The following is a 19,341-nucleotide window of genomic DNA, read 5'->3' as shown; positions in this document are numbered from 1 at the left end:
CCCCCCTCCAAAACGCTCACCACCCACTCATGAGTACCCGCTATTGTCCCTTCTATGGTTGTGATCAGGAGACGCTGTTCAGTATCATCCTAGATTTGCGGTGTCCCTAGTGTGTCACGGGGGCCGTGCCCGTCTCCGCTCAGATCAACCTCATCCTCCTGTAGTGTACTGTCCCTAAGGGCTTGCACCAATGCCTCCCAAGCTGCCGCCATGTCCAATGCTCTATCGTTCTGTGTACGGCGAGCCATCAGGTATCGGTGCGTACTATCACATGTGGCCCACCTCAGGAACTCCTTGACCCATCTCTTATGTGTAGGCCCTGCTCTCGCCTTCCAATTCCGTGTGATTTCCCTTTTAGCTACGATCAGGCCCATGTCTATAAATTTACTCGTGATTTTAGTTTTGGGCGTGTGCGGAAACCAATGCAATAGGCAAACTGCTACATCGTATTGCAGTGTCCTGTCCGTCACCTCATTCAGAGTTTCACCTATCGCCTGCCAAAATTCCCGAAGGCCAGGGCATGACCATAACATATGTTCCAGCTCCGCCCCTTCTAAAGCGCATCTCGGGCATGCCGCATTGGCTGCACCAAAATACTTCTTGATTTTGCCCGGGGTCAAGTAGGCCCTATGGAGCACGTAAAAGTGAATTTGCTGAAAGCGCGCGTTTCTCGTGCTGTTTTTAGCCCGTCTCACTAACAAAGCCCACGTCGTCTCAGGGATCTCCCTATCAAGATCCGCTTCCCAATTGTCCTTTAGCTTCGTCAGTGGTGGTAGGTTTTCCCGGAGCATTCTGGAGTACAAGCATGTCACTGCCTTGTAGGTTCCAGCTGCCATCATGGCGTACTGGCAGGCCATAGTCGTCGGTGGTTCTGCCAATCCTCCCCTCCAGTGTCGCTGGATGGCCCCAGTCACCGCAGCATGCAGTAGGTAGTCCCCTCTGGGTAGTCCAAAGTTCTCCTGCAGTACCTGATACTGGACAAGCTCCCCGTTCTCGTAAAGGTCACCTACCACTTGTATTCCCGCGTCCTCCCAACTCTGCAACTGCGACCAATCACCTCCATGGGGGAGTGCTGTGAGCATTCCCAGGGGTATCTCTGGGGCATATGGGTGTTGCACCCCCGCGCGACGCTGGGACCGGTTCCAGCAGAGCCTGAACGTCCGTTTCTCAGGCGTCAGATCTCCTAGAGGGATTCTCTGCTGCAAAGCGATGTAGGCCAGAACATGGCGCGGCGTGCCTCCGCCTCTCCCGCTCTCCGGACCTCGAAATACCCTCGCTATCTCCTGCGTAAAAATCTGCAGTTGTGCTTCTAAATAGTAAAGTTCAAAATCAGGAGTCGCCATACTGCCCTCATCTTTCGGGCGGGTGAGCGTCGCTAGCGCCACTCTACATCTGCCCTTCCCCCATATGTAGGAGGTCATCTAGGATTTCAGTTGGCAAAAGAAGGATCTAGGTATCCAGACGGGGAGGGTACGAAAGTAATACAAAAATCGCGGCAGGGCAATCATTTTCAATAGAGAAATGCGCCCAGCCACTGACAGCGGGAGCGTGGCCCAAAAGTCCATACAGCCCTTCAGTGCCCGCATGCAGCGGCCCACATTACCCTCCATCAAGTCACTTGCCGTATGGTATATATAGACCCCCAAATACTTCAAGCAAGTGGGCTCCCATCTAATCTCGGGTGTATGATCGGGCTGTTCTGTGTTTCGTCTCAGAGGGAACAAGCAGGTTTTAGACCAATTGACTGCCAGCCCTGACAATGCTCCGAAGCGCTCCAGGAGTCGCTCCGCCCCCTTCAGGGCCCCTGATCCATCCTCCAGAAATAATAGAAAGTCGTCCGCTTATAAGGAGATGAATTGTTGACCCTCCCTGCTGTCTATGCCCCGAAAATGTCTACCCGTCCGGGCCTCAGCTGCGAGCGGCTCAATCGCCAAGGCGAACAGTAGGGGGGAGAGGGAACACCCCTGTCTGGTTCCCCGCTCCACCGGATATTGGTGTGAAACGAGGAATTATGATGGTCCATGCCGACAATTGTAAGAATAAATCTACAGGTCCCAGAATGCAACCTGCTATTGGCTAAAAATCCAGGTATGTTGGTGTGGCACTCAGGAAAGACATGAAAGCACCAGGTAGTGGTGGTCCACCCAATCGCCACCGTCCTGCTAGCCATTAGTGTTTTTTCAGAGGTGTGGCCTTGTGCACGTCCATGGTGAAATGTGCATTTCCATATCTAGTGTGTGATTTAGAACACCTGGCGTGCTCAGAGACTGCACTTACTTTAGTCTTACAAAATAAGGAATCTCACCGCTCTGCTATTAAATTGCCAACTTTTCAGTAGTACTTGAATGTACCCTGTGTCAATCAGCATCCTTCATATTCTAGTGCAGCCTAAGCTGCGACGTCACCCCTTAAGGTGTCATACGTCACAATGACAGTAAGTCCCCACTGCTTATCCAACATCACTTGCACTACAGGCTTTAGCCTGCACGGATACATACATGTAACATGGTCTTTTGAGGAATCTTTGTCTAAAGGGTATCACTTGCCTATTCACCTTGACAGAAAGGCTTGAAATGGATGGGTCAGACAAGCTACAATGCAAGAGCAGACTTTGAGTAAGACCCTGAGAAGGGGACATTCAACATATCCCTCACAAAAATATCATCTGAAAAATGTATTATTAGGAATTGAGAAGATGTCCCTAACTCTGACCCAAAAGTCCATCTTGGCAGCGATCCATGCGTCTTGAGTGACTTGAACATTCTTTATTGCCGCAAAGTTGAAATTAAACATTATTGCTTCATTTTCAGAGGTCCCCTCAGATAGCATCTTCCTTCTGCTACTTATCAACGCTGATCACCTTTGTCACAAGAAGACCGCTCTTTCCATGGCGCTAGAGCTCAGAGGCACACTTCCATTCTTCAGGCCGCGGGGTCCTGATTGGTGGAGAGCAGGGTAAAACTGGGACACAGAACAGATCCGGGGACCAAAATAACAAGCATTGGCATAGCCAATAGGTCTCGCCTTTGGGAACTTGTAAGTGTTTAGCAATGCAACAGTTGGTGTTGTTGCACCAAGGCTATTGTGCTGCATAACTAAATACTTATAAGGTCCCAAAAGCGAGACCTATTGGCTATGCCAATGCTTCTTAAATCTAGTAAGTAGTGAACCGGCCTAGTCTAGAACACAGACGTGCTGAAAAAGTTACCTGTGGGTTCTGCAGAAATAGGTCACAGTGAACATTAGTTATAGGAAATACACATAAAGTTGATGGTAAATGTAGCTGCACTGAAACACGTAAATAGATTACATTTCTGTGCAGGCTTAAACCTGACAGTGCATCAACAATTAGTACAGCCTGTACAGAAAAGGCCACCAATTTCTACCTGAGGCCGACAGTAGAAACTGTCTTGCACTGTCAATGAGCACAGGGTATTAAGAAGGGTGGATTATGCCTTAGCTCCAGCCTGTTGAGAATATGTTAAAGTCAGACAGGCTGAGCTGGGCCCAATGACATTAAACAAAAGTTATTCACTCGCTATGCAGAAACACCATAAAAGAGTTTTTATGTTATCTCACCTTCATTCTGAGAACTAACCCACGAGACGGGGCTTCTGCTAAACACAGGCAAGTACATTCTTCGAAATACTTACTTGTTTAGGTAATATCTTATCTGCCCAGCATTTGTGTCATGGAGGAATTTGAAACCTGTATTTTTTGTGGCTTTTGCAGTATATATAATATATATATACTACGGCGTGTAATCCAGAACTTTGATCACTTTTTGAGTCTGGCTCATTTTCCCAATTGATTGATTGATTAAAACCATATTATTGTGTAAATTGTTTTTTCTTACTAGAGTAAGATGTTCCCTCTAACACTGCCTGCTCTAAGTAAGGAAGTTAAGGAGTTACAATAGGTGCGTATTTTAAACAGTAAATGTTAGAAGAAAACACTTTAAAATGTGTTATACTCCTGTCCTAATGACCCCTGACTGATAAAGTCAACAAAGGCAGAAAGTGAAGGTTAAAATAATACCTATGATTTCACATAAAGTTTTACTTAACAATCACCTCTTGGCTTTTGCAGAATATTAAAACGTGTGCACAGATGACCCGAATTTTCCTCTTGGAAAAATGCCAACCCTAATGCTGAACCTGAGATTAAAATCTACATGTCCGCAACTAACTAAATCGCTACACCAACCCCTCGGATCCGACTGGTGTTACCTTTGTATTGTGCAAGAGACTGAAGACAACAGTGCACATGTCCAAGATGGCCACCTATTGAATGACTTCCGGATCGTCACTTCCTGCCTCAGGCCTGGCACGAGTGGGGGTGGGGCCAGTTGTATGCCACAAGCTGCACGTGCATCCGGAGGGAGGGGAGAGGTTAACCGTGACACGAACGGGCATGTTTCGAAAGAATGAGGCCAACGAACACGACCCCTTCCAAGATACCGAGAAAGAAGACGGATTCTAACGAGAATGTGTGCAAACAAACCGAGAACCAGAGGCCCGTGCACACGGCTACATCGTCCCACCATCTGTGGGGCATGGCAATCCTTTCCATACATTAGGATTAGTTCCATATTTCTAACAAAAAAGTACGTTTTATGCATCGTTTTATTGGCGAAATATCGTAAACGAAACGCGCGGATTAAATAATGAGAGCCTCCGACTTATTTTTATTTATTTTGTTGGACCTTGTAATTAATCTTTCAGAACTCCTTCCTAGACGTTCCATTATGATAACCTGTTTTCTAGTCTGGCTCTCTGGGCTCTGTAAATAATAGGTGTTCTTAATCACTATGACAACAGGTTTAATTAACCGTACAAGTATGAAGAGCTAAATTCCGCCTGCCAGGATTCGAACCGTGGCCTGCAGGTCACACAGGATGTCAGCAGGGAGAGTCCTTCGGTGACCTTGCACTTGGAAAGTTAAAGTGCAAATTAATAACGTGCGCATTCTTCCCTGCGGGCCTAGGCGCGGGTAAACGTTCAACATAAACTGGAGTCTGTTAACGGACGCTTCCCTAGCTGAGCGGTGCCAACATGCAAGAGAGGGAATTCCAACTTCATTTATTGCAGATCAGCAATTCCGAAATTAACATATTGGCAACAGTGTGACTTACTGCGCGTAATATGTAAACAATCCTGCAACCACGCCTAATTATGCAATTTTATCCTGCCTTGGCAGTGTGCAGATTCCCATTAAAGATAAACTAATCCGCCCTTTCACGCCGTTTTTGCATCGGTTAAGCATAGTCAGAGATGTGCAACCCTTCTGACAGCTACACACAACACAGAGAACCGCATGAGCGCTTCGAGTGACATGCCATCACATTACAAAGAATAAAATAGCACCCGCTGCCCCTCTTCACTTTTTTTTTTACCGGAAAATGAAACTTCCAGGATAAATTATAAATCAACAGGCTGGTTTTTGGATAAGTGTCTGTAAATTCCGCACGGAAATTTGCGAAACCGGGTCACCCGTTGTCCACTTTTGAAGCACTTGCCCAGCTGTTGAAGCAGGATGGTATATTGTGAGGCAGTTACTAAGGTAGGTGAAAAAGGGCATTTTCCATTGACTGTTTTGTAACCAAAAACGGTCAAATTCTATTAATGTCGCTGTCTTCTTTATGTTCTTTTTTTTGTAACAAACTTAACTAAGTTTTGTAAATAAAAGCTCTTATAAACCAATGAGTCCAGTACATTTTAGTTGTGTAATAAGATAGCAAGTTACTCAGTTGTAAAGTACACATATGAACATTTCTATTCATGTATCGGTTGAGATATCGAGCAAGGAAGTATTTGAGGAGCTAACATTGCATTTCCTAGCAACAACGCATTATAAAAGAGACTGTGTTTTGTACAACCCCCCCCCCCCCTCAAACCAACAGGTGCGCCCAATATACAAGAACGAAGTGAGGAAAAGGGTAAATTTTCCAGTCTGTGCCAAGTGCCAGTATTAAATGTAAGTACGTAAGTGTAACTGTGTCTTTTTTATAAGGCCCCTTTCTACCAGGAAGGTGAGAGTTCACTGTTAACTTACTAAGGCAAACTTCCTACTTTCATAGCATACGTGTTTATAGTGACTCTGTATTTATTATGAAAAAGTTCCAAATGAGACCTTAAATTAACCTAGTATTTTAGATAAACTGACCACATTATTCAATATTTTAGAATAAATAGGGCTTGATATTTTTCTCCAGTGCATCATGTATAACTCTAACAAAAACAATGATGCTGCTCAACGCGAGACATCCCATTTCTGTCAAATGGGCAATAACTTTGACTGTTCGTATTTGATCTTAATAACAAACCTAGATATCTCCCAACCCCGATAATTGTTCTCACATGAGCTAGGAAAATGCTTCGATAAGAATTGGCCTCCAAAGCACCCCTGTCTTCTGCCTTGTTTGCATGGAGTAGCATTGTGTTTTTGTTTTGTCTTCTACAGAAACCCTTTTTATCTTACTTATTTGCTATATTAAATTACCCTGTTTTACACTGACACAAACTCACAACTAGATATGTTCAGCATTACTAATATTTTGTATATATATATATATATATGTGTGTGTGTGTGTATGTGTGTGTGTGTATATATATATGTACATACATATATTTTTCTTTTGGTCTTTAGAAACTCCTTCATTTTTATAGACATTTTGCACTAATCATGTAAGAATATCGAAAACTCTTAAAAAAAAAAAGTATATAATTAACATGCAGAAGTCTTTCACCTTAGTGCATCAGAATAAATTGCTGCCCACTTTCCGCCAACCTGCCCCTTGGCCTGCTGGCATTAATGCGGCTGTCGAGCATGGCTCAGGCTTGGATTAAACCCCGCAGGTTTAATCCAAATATATGACATGATACGGAATTACTATATTGCAAAAAAGGCTTATCCAGTTTTGAGTGGGGATTCTCCTCCCATAACATTTTGAGAGGATGTGCCACACTGACCATGATCATAACGTCAATGTATGTGATCAAGAGTTCCCAGGCAATGGATTTACACCTGTGAATTTAGATTAATATTTCATTCACAACAACAATGTGAACAATACTCGGTTATATCTGTAGGAAAAGTCCAAAAGCTATTAAAGAAACACACACATTCACTTGTATCTGTTGGGCACTTGTTTATGAAGAATGCTTCCATAAGTGGATGTATTCAGTGTACCTGTCTGAGAATAATAGATAAATACTCACACCAACACTAAATACTGCAAGCATATGTAAGAATCACAACTACCTGTCAAAGTATACACGTATAGGGTGAACATTACAAAGTACACTTAAGCAATGCAAGTGTGCATTCAAAAACGTCCTATGGTGAGTAAATATTAATATACCTCCTATCTCTTGGTGATTCTCTCTCTCTCTCTCTCTCTCTCTCTCTGTCTCTCTCTCTCTCTCCCCCCGTCTATCCCCCCCACACTGTTTGGCTGTCTTATGGAAGTCTTTGCTATGCCTCTTTTCCCCAGCTTTTGACCGTCTTATACCTGAGAGGAAACTAGTAGCTTGATCGACACAGTGAACAAGATAACTTTGAAGTTACCTATCTTCTTTTTTCTCATAAAATTCTGGTGTACTCTAAATATGAATTTTACACAAACTTCTACCATACACATTTCTGCAACAGAAATACTGACAACATTAAATTCTTCACTGACAATATCTACCCAAAAAACATAAGGCTACTCCTACTGCCAAACACTTGCCCTCAAGTAAGCTTACACTGAAGTCTGGGTAGTAAATTAACAAAGTTTTAGAAATAGTGAAAAGTAATTTTGCCCAAAATTACCAATTTTTAACCAGGAGATATTTTGGTAGGTTGAATATAGGTGCATGTGCACATTAAGAAACCCAATATTTTTGTTGTCTAGTGGACATTTTGGGTCTCAAAATGTTGAACTGGATGCAGAATGTTGAGTTTTTTTCAGTGATACTGTTGACAGTACATTTGTTTTTGTAGATATTTGGTTAAAACTGCTCTAAGCCTGGAATGTATAATAGGTGCTTTCTCAAATCGAAGTTCACGCAACCTACCTTTGACACGAAGGACCAGTAACGGTAACACCTCTCTTCCTCATCTGTGGCGAACTCATCTTCGTATCGGCACACTATGAGGTCTGGACTTTCTATATCCTCGCAATGATTTGTTGTCATGCAGGCGAAGGCATCTCCATTCAAGAACACAGCTGTTCCCCACATGAACAAGGGGAAAAAAAGTCGAGGCCAAAATCGCCGAGGAGGCAAGCCGGCAAACTGAGAGCAGGACATTTGCCCCCAGCGCCACCTCCCCCACTTGAAGGTCATCACATTTAGTATGGAGAAAGCAACTCCTGGAAGGAAGAAAAACAAAATTCCAAACCACAAATTGTGGTCTCTGTGGCATGGGCATGAAAATGCAAGCTGTAGCATATCCTGGAGACCCACAAAGATACTCCCCAGCACTCCCCACAGTAAGAGTCTCAAGGGGGCCCATGTTGTCAGGTCTTTGATTGGTGATCCTGATGCATAGGCGCCCGACTCCACCTCAGACATTTTAAAATTATTTTGTGCCTCACTTCTGATGCCCAAGTGATATTACACGGAGTGAGATGTCCTCACACAGCTTGGGTTTCGTTGAGCTGCGTCTGACTTCCTATTGGGAAATGTCCACAGGTGTCTGTGCTTAAATATTGCCGTCCACGCCCACAGTTGGCATGAATTGGCATAGGTGACATCAGGTACATTAGGAAGGTATGAGCAGTGTACATTGCTTCAAGCCATTAGTGGAATATTAATGTGCCATCCAGCTCTCTTTACTCTAAACACTTTTAGCCGAATAGTAGTGTCGGTGTGTATTAGGGACAGAGCAAGTCCCTCACCAATAACTTAGATGAAAGGGATTAAAATAGGCATCAAAGTGACTGCATCAATACAAAGCCTTTTTCATATGTGCAGTTGTCCACAAAGGCCATGACTTTATATGAACTTAAACAGGAATTCAGAAGAGTTTTCCAGGAGTACTCTTTGGAAACTTTGTGAAATCCAGAAATTTCAAAATCAACATTAAAATGGAAGTGTAAATTTACAACTTAACATTTAAATATTTCTTTGAGAATATGGAATACTTTAGTTTTTTTCCCTTTTATATTCAATTATATCCAAGCAGCTACAACAAAATACCCTGCCCACCAAACTGACTGTCCACCCGCTCATTTAGAGTTAGGCTGTAAGTATTCTGTCAATGGAGCCCCGTCACTGGAATATTTTCTCCCACGGTCAGATTGAGTAGGGGTCTGTTGTGCTTACATATGGTGGTTTAAGGTTCCACATAGAACATTTAGGTGTTGTCATGGTGCTCTGTGGTGCCTGTTCTGAGAAGAGTCAGTTGGTGCCTCTCTTCTGTGCTGAGAGGAGCGGTGGCTCGTTGTACCCACGAAATAAAGCATGTGACCAAAATACAGCGTCCTGTGTTAAATAGTCTACCCTTGGGTCACAACACTGTTTTTGGCGACGACCGGGCGAGCCACCGCAACATTTTGCTGCTTCATTGTATATGGCTTGAAGAAATAGAGAAGGTGTATTCACAGCCTGAGACAAGGAGAATCCAGATAAGAAATTGGAAGAAATAAAGAAAACTACCCTCCATGAAGAAAATTATTCCCTACCTCCTCCAGTGGCAGATTGACATTGAAGAGAAGCTTACCTTTAAACTTCTCCAGCAGCTGCCAGAATATCATCGCTAATCTGCATCTGTGCGGTGAGGAGGTCAAAGAGAGGGGTTGGAGTTTGCTCTGGATGTCAGCTGGTGTCACAACAGGGTCTTTGGAAGAAGGACTCTACATCGTTAACCCTACTTAAGGTGAAGGGTATAAACACTTTTTTCCCCCCTGTCCATCACTGCCAGGAAACACCTGGCAGTAATGGACAGTAAAAAACAAAATGATAACCACACCATGGGAGAAAACTCCTGCCAGCCGTTCCTGTCGTAGCTAGTTGTCTGCAGGACCAGTGGACAACTCAAAATGTGGTGGACCAAGGTCCCCAGGGCTACCCTAGTTAACTCTGTCAAACTCTAAATGAGGCCCTCAGACTGGACTTGAAAACCCGTGAAGATTAAAATCCATTAATTGATATTAATTCCATCTAAAATAATCTGATTCATTTTCTCCTCGATTTTTCCAAAAGTGTACAGTTTTGGGAAATGTACGAAACATGTAGGTTATATGCTACACCTCTTCTGCATTTCCAGCATAAACCTGAATCTATTAACCCGAACATTTTCATCTTCTGTGATGTCTATTGTAGCTTAAAGCATTGTTTTGTTGGGGTACTCTACCGGGCATACTAATATGAACTTTCGGGATTGATGATAAAAAAGCATTCCAGTAAGGTTCAATTATTTCGCTCCCCATCACATCAGATCAATGCCCTTGGCTTTTAGAGAAAACCTCTATAGATGCATAGAATTAATACAGTTGTCATTGTTAAGAAAAGGAACTATCCATACAAATATTATGCTTTTCAAAATCTAACCTAAAATTCTTGTTTGCATTAATTTATTTGCCCGTTCTCTCTCATTCCTTCTCTCTTTCTTACTTTATAGCTCATTCTTCTTTTCATTTCTCTCAATTTTCATTTTTATTTTTTCAAATTTCTGTTGTCTTTATTCTCCTTCCTTTAAGTTTCTTTCACTATTTAACTTTCTCCTCTTTCCTATTCTCTTAGTTCTTCTCATGCTCTCTTCTTTTCGTCTTCCTGTATTTCTTTCTTTCTTCATACTCCAAAGGCCAGATTTTAAGTTTAGCGGGTGTCTGTCTGGCAGTCAGGGTTCTGGAGGACATTACGTACTGCCAACCTGACGCATTACCACTTATTAAATTTAGAGATCACTGCCAGCCAGCAGTGATCTCTGTCCTTCAGAGGAACCGCCGTCACAAATAACTAATGATTCACACATGCAGGGAATTTATTCCTTGGGTGTGAGTGTAATGATCTTTTTTGCTATCTATGACTGTCATGCTTTTCTTGACAGTGACGTCAGAAAAAAAATCTCACCATCCGCTCTAAATAGGGTTGGTGGTCTGATGGCTTTATCCTACGGCCCCTACTTTTTGGGTCATCTGAATACATTTTTCAGTAGTGGAGCCAGTGGGGCACCATCATCGGAAAACTGTCCATCCACCGACTCAGAACTGAGCAAGCAGACCTGAGGAAGGACAGAAGAGAGCTTGACCTGATGTCTGTGAAGTAAAAGGAGCCCTGAATGACTGGAACTTCTTCTCCCTCTTGTGCCCTTGACAAAAAAGACAACTACACAGGTCATAAAGCAGGCCTCCAAAAATCTATTCCCCCCCCCACTCGCTAATGCGACTCAAATTTTATCAGGGTGAGCTAATCGTAGGGCCCACTGGTCCGTTCTGGTGAGTGAACTCGAGCTGGCAAGGAACTGTTGCTGTGTTCACTCCGAAAGTGAATGTGCAATAAAGGTGCCTTTACATCTTATTTTTATCCTAACACATTTGCTTTCTGTTAAAAAACAAAGGTCAAATGTCAGCTTAAGTCTTTTAATAAATTGATGATTGTTATATCTTAGGGATTGGCGAAGTACGCTGTCTGACAATCCTTGTGAAACATGGCTGTAGGGTGTCAGTGTTTTTTTTTAGCATACAATATTTAAATAGCTTGTAAATGAACAGTACAAATAATTCAAAGCATTTCAGGAGTTAGGTAAGCATCTTTTTTGTAATTCAGAAGTGTGATGGAAACAAAGATTTTAACAGGCTCAAAACAAATCAGAACACTTTACTTGATGATGTGCAAATGATGAATAGTTGCAGTACCAGATTTCCAAACATTGTTTGTATGCTATATAATTTTAATATCACTGCGTGTCAGTGGGAAATGTTGCAGCTATTTGAATGGAAATGTGCTGACTGCAAATGACAGTGAGCTACCACTTCATGCTTTAGTAATATATTTATTAAACGTGGGAGTTTTTAAACAGTAACTGAGAAATGTATCTTCCCTCTCCGTGATTACATTGCTGTTAGTGAACTAAGAGGCAAGTCAGGTCATGTGCACCCTATATGTGATATCGATTTGTAATTGTATAAGGAGCAAAACTTCAGTGCATTAAATCCAACAGAAGAGTTTTTTGTACAGCAGATATGCTAAATTCACATATTTGTAGGTGCAATCAATCAATCAATCAATCATGCCATTTGTATAGCGCACTTCTCACCCGGGAGGGTCTAAAGGCGCTTGGGGGGAGGGGTATGCTACTGCTTGAACAGCCAGGTCTTGAGTTGTTTCCTGAAGGCGAGATGGTCCTGGGTCAGCCGAAGGTGGATGGGGAGGGAGTTCCAAGTCTTGGCAGCCAGGTAAGAGAAGGATCTTCCTCCGGCGGTGGCTCTTCGGATGCGTGGTGCGGCTGCGAGGGCGAGGCTGGTGGACCGTAGCTGGCGGGTGGGCGTGTAGAAGGTCAGGCGGTCGTTGAGGTACTTGGGGCCCAGGTCGTGGAGAGACTTGTGTGCGTGGGTGAGGAGCCGGAACATGATCCTCTTGTCGACGGGGAGCCAGTGCAGGTTCCTCAGGTGGCTGGAGATGTGGCTGCGTCGGGGGACATCCAGAATGAGTCGGGCGGAGGCGTTCTGGATGCGCTGGACTCTTTTCTGTAGCTTGGCTGTGGTTCCGGCGTAGAGGGCGTTTCCGTAGTCCAGTCGGCTGGTGACGAGTGCCTGGGTGACAGTCTTTCTGGTCTCGGTTGGGATCCAGCGGAAGATCTTGCGAAGCATACGCAGGGTGTTGAAGCACGATGAGGAGACGGCGTTGACTTGTCTGGTCATCGAGAGGGAGGGGTCCAGGATGAAGCCCAGGTTGCGTGCGTGGTCGGTTGGCTTGGGTGCGGTGCCCAGGGCTGGGGGCCACCAGGAGTCGTCCCAGGCGGAGGGCGAAGATCCCAGGATGAGGACTTCCGTCTTGTCCGAGTTCAGTTTCAGGCGGCTGTCCTTCATCCACTCGGCGACGTCTTTCATCCCTTCGTGTAGGCAGGTTCTGGCGGTGTCGGGGTCTCTGCTGAGGGAGAGGATCAGCTGGGTGTCGTCGGCGTAAGAGATGATGTTGAGGTTGTGCTGGCGTGCGATGGCTGCGAGAGGTTTCATGTAGATGTTGAAGAGGGTGGGGCTGAGTGAAGATCCTTGCGGGACGCTGCAGATGACTTCGGTGGCCTCGGAGCGAAACGGGGGGAGGCGGACTCTTTGTGTTCTTCCGGCGAGGAACGAGATGATCCACTCCAGTGCCTTCTCTTGGATACCGATGTTGCTGAGGTGCTGGACTAGGGTGCGGTGGCAGACCGTGTCGAACGCAGCGGAGAGGTCCAGGAGGATGAGGGCCACTGTTTCCCCCTTGTCGAGCAGGGTCCGGATGTCGTCGGAGGCTGCGATGAGGTCGGTCTCGGTGCTGTGGTTGGCTCTGAAGCCGGACTGCGAGGGGTCGAGGGATCCGTTCGTCTCGAGGAAGGCGGTCAGCTGTCTGTTGACGATCTTCTCGATGACTTTAGCAGGAAAAGGGAGGAGCGAGATGGGGCGGAAGTTTTTGAGATCGGTGGGGTCCGCTGTAGGTTTCTTCAGGAGGGCGCTGATCTCGGCGTGCTTCCAGCTCTCCGGGAAGGTGGCGGTGTTGAAGGAGGCGTTGATGATGTTCCGGAGTTGGGGTGCGATGGTGGAGTCGGCCTTGTTGAAGACGTGGTGTGGGCAGGGGTCGGTCGGTGATCCGGAGTGGATGGTGTTAATCGTGCGGGCTGTGTCTTCGGTGGTCACCGTGGTCCAGGTGCGAAGGGTGGCCGTGGGGGGCGTTGGTTCGACGGTTGGGTGCGTGGGTGGGGCGCCGAAGCTGTTGTGGATGTCGGCGATCTTGCGGTGGAAGAACGAGGCGAGGGAGTCGCAGAGGTCTTGTGATGGAGTGATGTCGTTGGTGCCGGTGCTGGCGTTGGAGAACTCCTTGACGATAGTGAAGAGCTCTTTGCTGTCGTGGGCGTTGTTGTCCAGTCGTTCCTTCAGGGATTTCTTCTTGGTGGTGCGGATGAGCTGGTGGTGCTTGCGGGTAGCGTGTTTGAGGGCGGTCATGTTGTCGGTGGTCCGGTCGCGGAGCCAGGCTTTCTCGAGGGTGCGGCAGATCTTCTTGGAGTCCTTGAGGTCGTCGGTGAACCAGGATGCCTTCTTGCTTCTGGGTCTGCTGGGAGGGTTCTTTAGTGGCGCGAGGTCGTCGGTGCAGGCGGTCAGCCACTGTGTGAAGTTGCGGGCTGCTTCGTTGGGGTCCGTTGTGTTGGCGGGTGGGCTCTGGCTGAGGGAGGTGGTGAGCTGGTCTGCGGTGATCTTGCTCCAATTCCTGTGAGGTACCTGTTGCGGGTGGTAGTGGGTCATGGATCTTTTGAAGCTGAAGTGGACGCAGCTGTGGTCGGTCCAGTGGAGTCCGGTGGCGTGGCTGAAGGTGATGTACTTGCTGGAAGAGAAGACGGGATCAAGCGTGTGGCCGGCGTAGTGGGTGGGGGTGTTGACCAGTTGCTTGAGTCCGAGGTTGGCGAGGTTTTCCAGCAGGGCGGTGGTGTTGCGGTCCTTGTTGTTCTCCAGGTGGAAGTTGAGGTACCCGAGGAGGATGTAGTCAGTGGAGGGGAGGGCGTGCGGGCTGATGAAGTCTGTGATGTCTTCGCTGAATTGTGTGCGTGGTCCCGGGGGGTCTGTAGACGAGGTTGCCTCTGAGGGTCGTCTTAGGGTCGGTGTGAATCTGGAAGTGGAGATGTTCGGCTGCGGCGAAGGAGTCGTTGGCGTCGGTCGTGATGCGGATGGTGTTCCTGTGGACGATGGCGATGCCACCTCCGGTCTGGTTGATGCGGTCCCTCCTGATGATCTTGTACCCGTCCGGGATGGCGATGGCGATGTCGGGTGCAGAGGAGGCGTTCATCCAGGTTTCCGTGAGGAAGGCGACGTCCGGTGATGTAGCGTCGAGGAGGTTCCAGAGTTCCACGGCGTGTCTGTGGACGGAGCGGGTGTTGATCAGGATGCACTTGAGGTGGTTGCTGCTGGTGTTTGTCTTGGCGGGTGCGGGGCAGGTTCGGAGGCAGGTGAACTTGCAGGTGCAGCAGGTAAAGGGTCCGTGGGTGCGTCTCGGGGTGGCTCGGCAGCAGGCGTGGGTCCGGCCGGCATTGAGTGCGTTGAGAGTGGCGTCGTCGTAGGTCAGTCGGGTCGTCTTGCCTCGGCGGGGAGGGCCAGGGGTCCTGGCGCTGGGCACGGGCCAGGCGCAGACGGGCGCAGACAGGCTTACCTTCGGCGCTCAATCGGCGCTCCCGCTGCGCGCGTCCGCTGCGCGGTCGCTCTGGGGGCGTCATAAGTAAGGAGCCGGGAGGGAGGAGCAGCTGGGTGGCGGGAGCGGGGCGGCGAATGGAATCACAGGAGGGCGGGGCCGCAGGGAGGCAGCGGCGGGAAATTCCAAGAAGCAGCGGGCAGCGGGAAATTCCCAGTAGCAGCGGGAAATTCCCAGGAGCAGCAGGAAATTCCCAGGAGCAGCGGGCAGCGAGCGAAGGAATCTGCAGGCAGGACGCGGTAAAGGCAGGCAGGAGTGGCAGCAGTGAGTGGGGCGACCAAGCCCTGTGGCTTGTCATGTGATAATGATGAAAAAGTCGGCTTAGTGAAATAAATATTTCTTCAGGATTGCATAATTTGAGGCCAGTTTATGGGTCAAGAGCATTAAAGTTAGGTCAAGAAGATTATTTCAGTCACTAGACCCACAGGTCTTGTAACAGCCCAATGATTTTATGAGGCCTGTACAGAGATACAGCAAGCTACAAGGTCATTCCGGTAACTTCCCAGCTGGCTAGTAGCAACTGGACCTTCACTGAGCCCTGCTGTTGGTATCTGCCTGACATCTTGTTAGTTTCTAAGGGCAATAGCGACTCGCAATTATCGAGTCTCAAAATGGGATGTACAACAGTGTCAGAGACACTGTTTGCGATTCCCAATTAGATCGCAAATTGTGAGGCTCATGAATATTAATGAGCCACTCGCAATTTGCGACCCCATTGGGAATAGCAGGCCCTTCCAGGTATGGTGGCCTGCTGGGCTCAGCAGACCATGTCTGGGACTGCTTTTACATAAAGCAGTTTTTTTTTCTCGAATGGAGCCCGTTTTCCTTAAAGGAAAACGAGATGCATACAAAAAAAGAAGCTTTTTCGGTTCATTTTTTAAGGGCAGTTTGTGGTCCCTTTGACCACTGCCAGCCCTTAAAAGATATCTTCAGAGCCTGTGAAAAAGGGAAAGGGGTCCCCAGGGGACCCCTTCCCATTTGTGAATCCATTACCTCCCTCTTGAAAAGGGTGGTAATTTGCAAGTGTTTTGCAACCACAATTGTGGTCACAAAACATTGGTACATAGCTTTGCGGTTACTATTAGGAAGGGAACAAGCGTGGCTCAGTGGTTAGAGGCGGCAGACCCGGAAGCTGAGATCGGCTGTGGACCAGGGTTCGATTCCCCGCCTCGGCGGGTCTCGGGCTCAAAAATTCCACGGACTCGACAATTCTCGCTCCGGTGCCTACTCGACTCACGGGGTCACACTCTGCGACTCTGGGCAATAGCTTGCTTAATCTCCACTACGGCCCCTCGCGGCGGGATGCCTGGCTTTCACCTTGTGGATACCCTGCCGGGGTATCTCACAGGGGAATACCAGGACGGGTTCCCTAAGCAAGCGCCTTGAGACCCCTGGGTGATTCCTGCGCTATATAAATCGAAATACATTTACATTTACATTTACATTCCTAATAGCAAGTTGCAAAACTATTTAGCGAGTCGCAAATACATGTAAGAACTCTTTCCCGGGTTCTGTCAGACCATAGGCCCATCAGATGGCTGATGAATATGCTAACCCTAAACTGCTGAGGTGGTCCGTCTTCATATAGTGTTTCGATAGGCTTTCCTGTTTTCAGTTTCTATTTTTGGTAAATTCTGGTGGTGTTTTTTCAGTGTTTTCCAGTGATCTCAAAATCTTTAAAAAAACAGTGGTTACTCAATTTCATCCTATAAAAAACAGCAGAAACTGTGTTTTACTGGTGTTTATGGAACGCTTTGCTTTTATTATTGCTTGATTTCTTCACTGATGCATGGTGTATAGACAGTGAACGTCCAGTGTATATGATGTCCAAATACATTTTTACAAGTCAAACTTATTGTAGTACACCATACAATATTTCTTCAGTGAATCTTTGGTAAACATACGATTCACAATAACAAAAGAGAAGAGCAACCTGAATTGAAAAATGTGGTCATTCAATTTCTCCCAAGAGAAGGAGTCCAGAAGCTGCTTCTTTTCCCATCAACAATAGCGTTGAGGTTCAGTTTACCAAACAAATGCAAGTCGAACAAAACCAGCACAGTAGTCATACATGCATTAGCAGCCTGCTGTATTTGAAAACGCAAGGGGATTGGTGGTTGACACGGGAGCAAAAATGTTTAGAGTTAGAGTTAAAATATTTTATCAAACATAATTTGGAATGTCTAACACTTTGGCGCTTCATTAAGGCAACTTCCTAGTAGAGCCAATGCATAACCAGAGTAAGGTTTAACAATTGCTTTTTGCGGCATTTCTTTTTTTGGGTGTGTGCGTTATCGCGGACCCTGACCTAACTGCTAATCTCCTTGTACGAGTACCCCCAACGAATGGTGCAGCCTATATGCCAAATTAGCCTCTCCTGCGGCCCAACATTATGCCCCCCTAACCCCCCAGTGTAGCACTTTGAGGTCCCAGGCACCACCCAGATAATCTTCCTTGCTCCCTGTCCTGGAAGGGGGAGGGGCACAATTAGCCTTCTGATCTTTTCGCTGCCGCCGTGCCAGACGCTAAAATTATTGCACTCACCGCCGCCTGTGTGCCTAGCAGCACACCACCCACTGTTCCTTCCATCTCCAGCAAAAGACACACAATTGATGGACAGAATGCAGAACAAATCAAAACATTCACCCCCAGTCAAGAGATCTGGGTTAAATCCATCATTTTCTGCTCACCATGCCACCCCCGTTTAGACCTGGCCATATGCAAATCAGTCTTGACCCTGTGCCTCATGGGAACAGTCCAGCCCGAACTGCCAAGCCAGGCCCTCTCTGGACCGGAAACAAGCATCCTAGGACCGGTTTCGGGGTTTCACCCCTCTTCAGCCAGGATAGCAAAATTGTTTAGAGTTAAAATATTCTATCAAATATAATTTGGAATGTCTAACACTTTGACGCTTCATTAAGGCAACTTCATAGTAGAGCCAGCGCATAACCAGAATAAGGTTTAACAATTGTTTTTGCTGCATTTTTTTTTTTTGTGTGTTTGCGTTATCGCGGACCCTGACTTAACTGCCGGTCTCCTCGTACGAGTACCCCCAAGGAATGATGCAGCCTATATACCAAATTAGCCTCTCCTGCGGCCCAACATTATTCCCCCCCACCCTCCCATTGTAGCACTAGCAGGTCCAGGCACCACCCAGATAATCTTCCTTGCTCCCTGTCCATCAACGGGGGGGGGGAGGCCGGGGGCACAATTAGCCTTCTGTAATCTTTTCGCTGCCACCATGCCAGACACTCAAATTATTGCACTCTCAGCCGCCTGTGTGCCTACCAGCACGCCACCCACTGTTCCTTCCATCTCCAGCATCATCCTCGTGTGTCCTTACTGCCTCATGCCATGAGAGCCCCCCGCCTTCATGAAGGTGACCGCCCGCTCCCCAACCACCTGTGCAAATTACCTCCAGCCTCCCTTGCATTTCTTCCTGTATTGTTATTGTTATTGTCACCAGGTCTACCCCAGCAAAGGGGCATTACTAAGTTTTGTAAATAAAAGCTCTTATAAACCAATGAGTCCAGTACATTTTAGTTGTGTAATAAGATGGCAAGTTACTCAGTTCTAAAGTACACATATGAACATTTCTATTCATGTATCGGTTGAGATATCGAGCAGCGAAGTATTTGAGGAGCTAACATTGCATTTCCTAGCAACAACGCATTATAAAAGAGACCGTGTTTTGTACAACGGAATTCCATTTAACCCCCCCCCCCCCCCCCCGCCCCCTCGAACCAACAGGTGCGCCCAATATACAAGAACGAAGTGAGAAAAAAGGGTAAATTATCCAGTCTGTGCCAAGTGCCAGTATTAAATGTAAGTACGTAAGTGTAACTGTGTCTTCTGTTCTTTATAAGGCCCCTTTCTACCAGGAAGGTGAGAGTTCACTGTTAACTAAGGCAAACTTCCTACTTTCATAGCATACGTGTTTAAAGTGACCATGTATTTATTATGAAAAAGTCCCAAATGA

At 46.6% G+C, this 19,341-nt stretch overlaps 1 protein-coding gene across 3 annotated transcripts in view; it reads right to left on the bottom strand.

Annotated features, from left to right (window-relative positions):
- The window catches only part of LOC144756333 (uncharacterized), a 155,877-nt gene that overhangs the window by 65,799 nt on the left and 70,737 nt on the right, over positions 1 to 19,341 (bottom strand). The window contains exon 1 of one of the 3 annotated variants that reach the window (XM_078646053.1): positions 8,061 to 8,653. The exons of 1 other annotated variant lie outside the window; for it this stretch is intronic. In XM_078646053.1, the coding sequence (XP_078502179.1) occupies positions 8,061 to 8,558 (498 nt within the window). In that variant the 5' untranslated portion in view covers positions 8,559 to 8,653. Of the gene's footprint in view, positions 1 to 4,229; positions 4,278 to 8,060; positions 8,654 to 19,341 lie in introns of those variants that run through there. One more of the 3 variants, XM_078646055.1, reaches the window with a different exon arrangement.

Source organism: Lissotriton helveticus, chromosome 5_1 (genome assembly GCF_964261635.1).
Source record: "Lissotriton helveticus chromosome 5_1, aLisHel1.1, whole genome shotgun sequence".
Lineage (NCBI taxonomy): Eukaryota > Metazoa > Chordata > Amphibia > Caudata > Salamandridae > Lissotriton > Lissotriton helveticus.
Note: the sequence above shows the minus strand (reverse complement) of the source record. Positions and strands in the feature narration are given on the sequence as shown.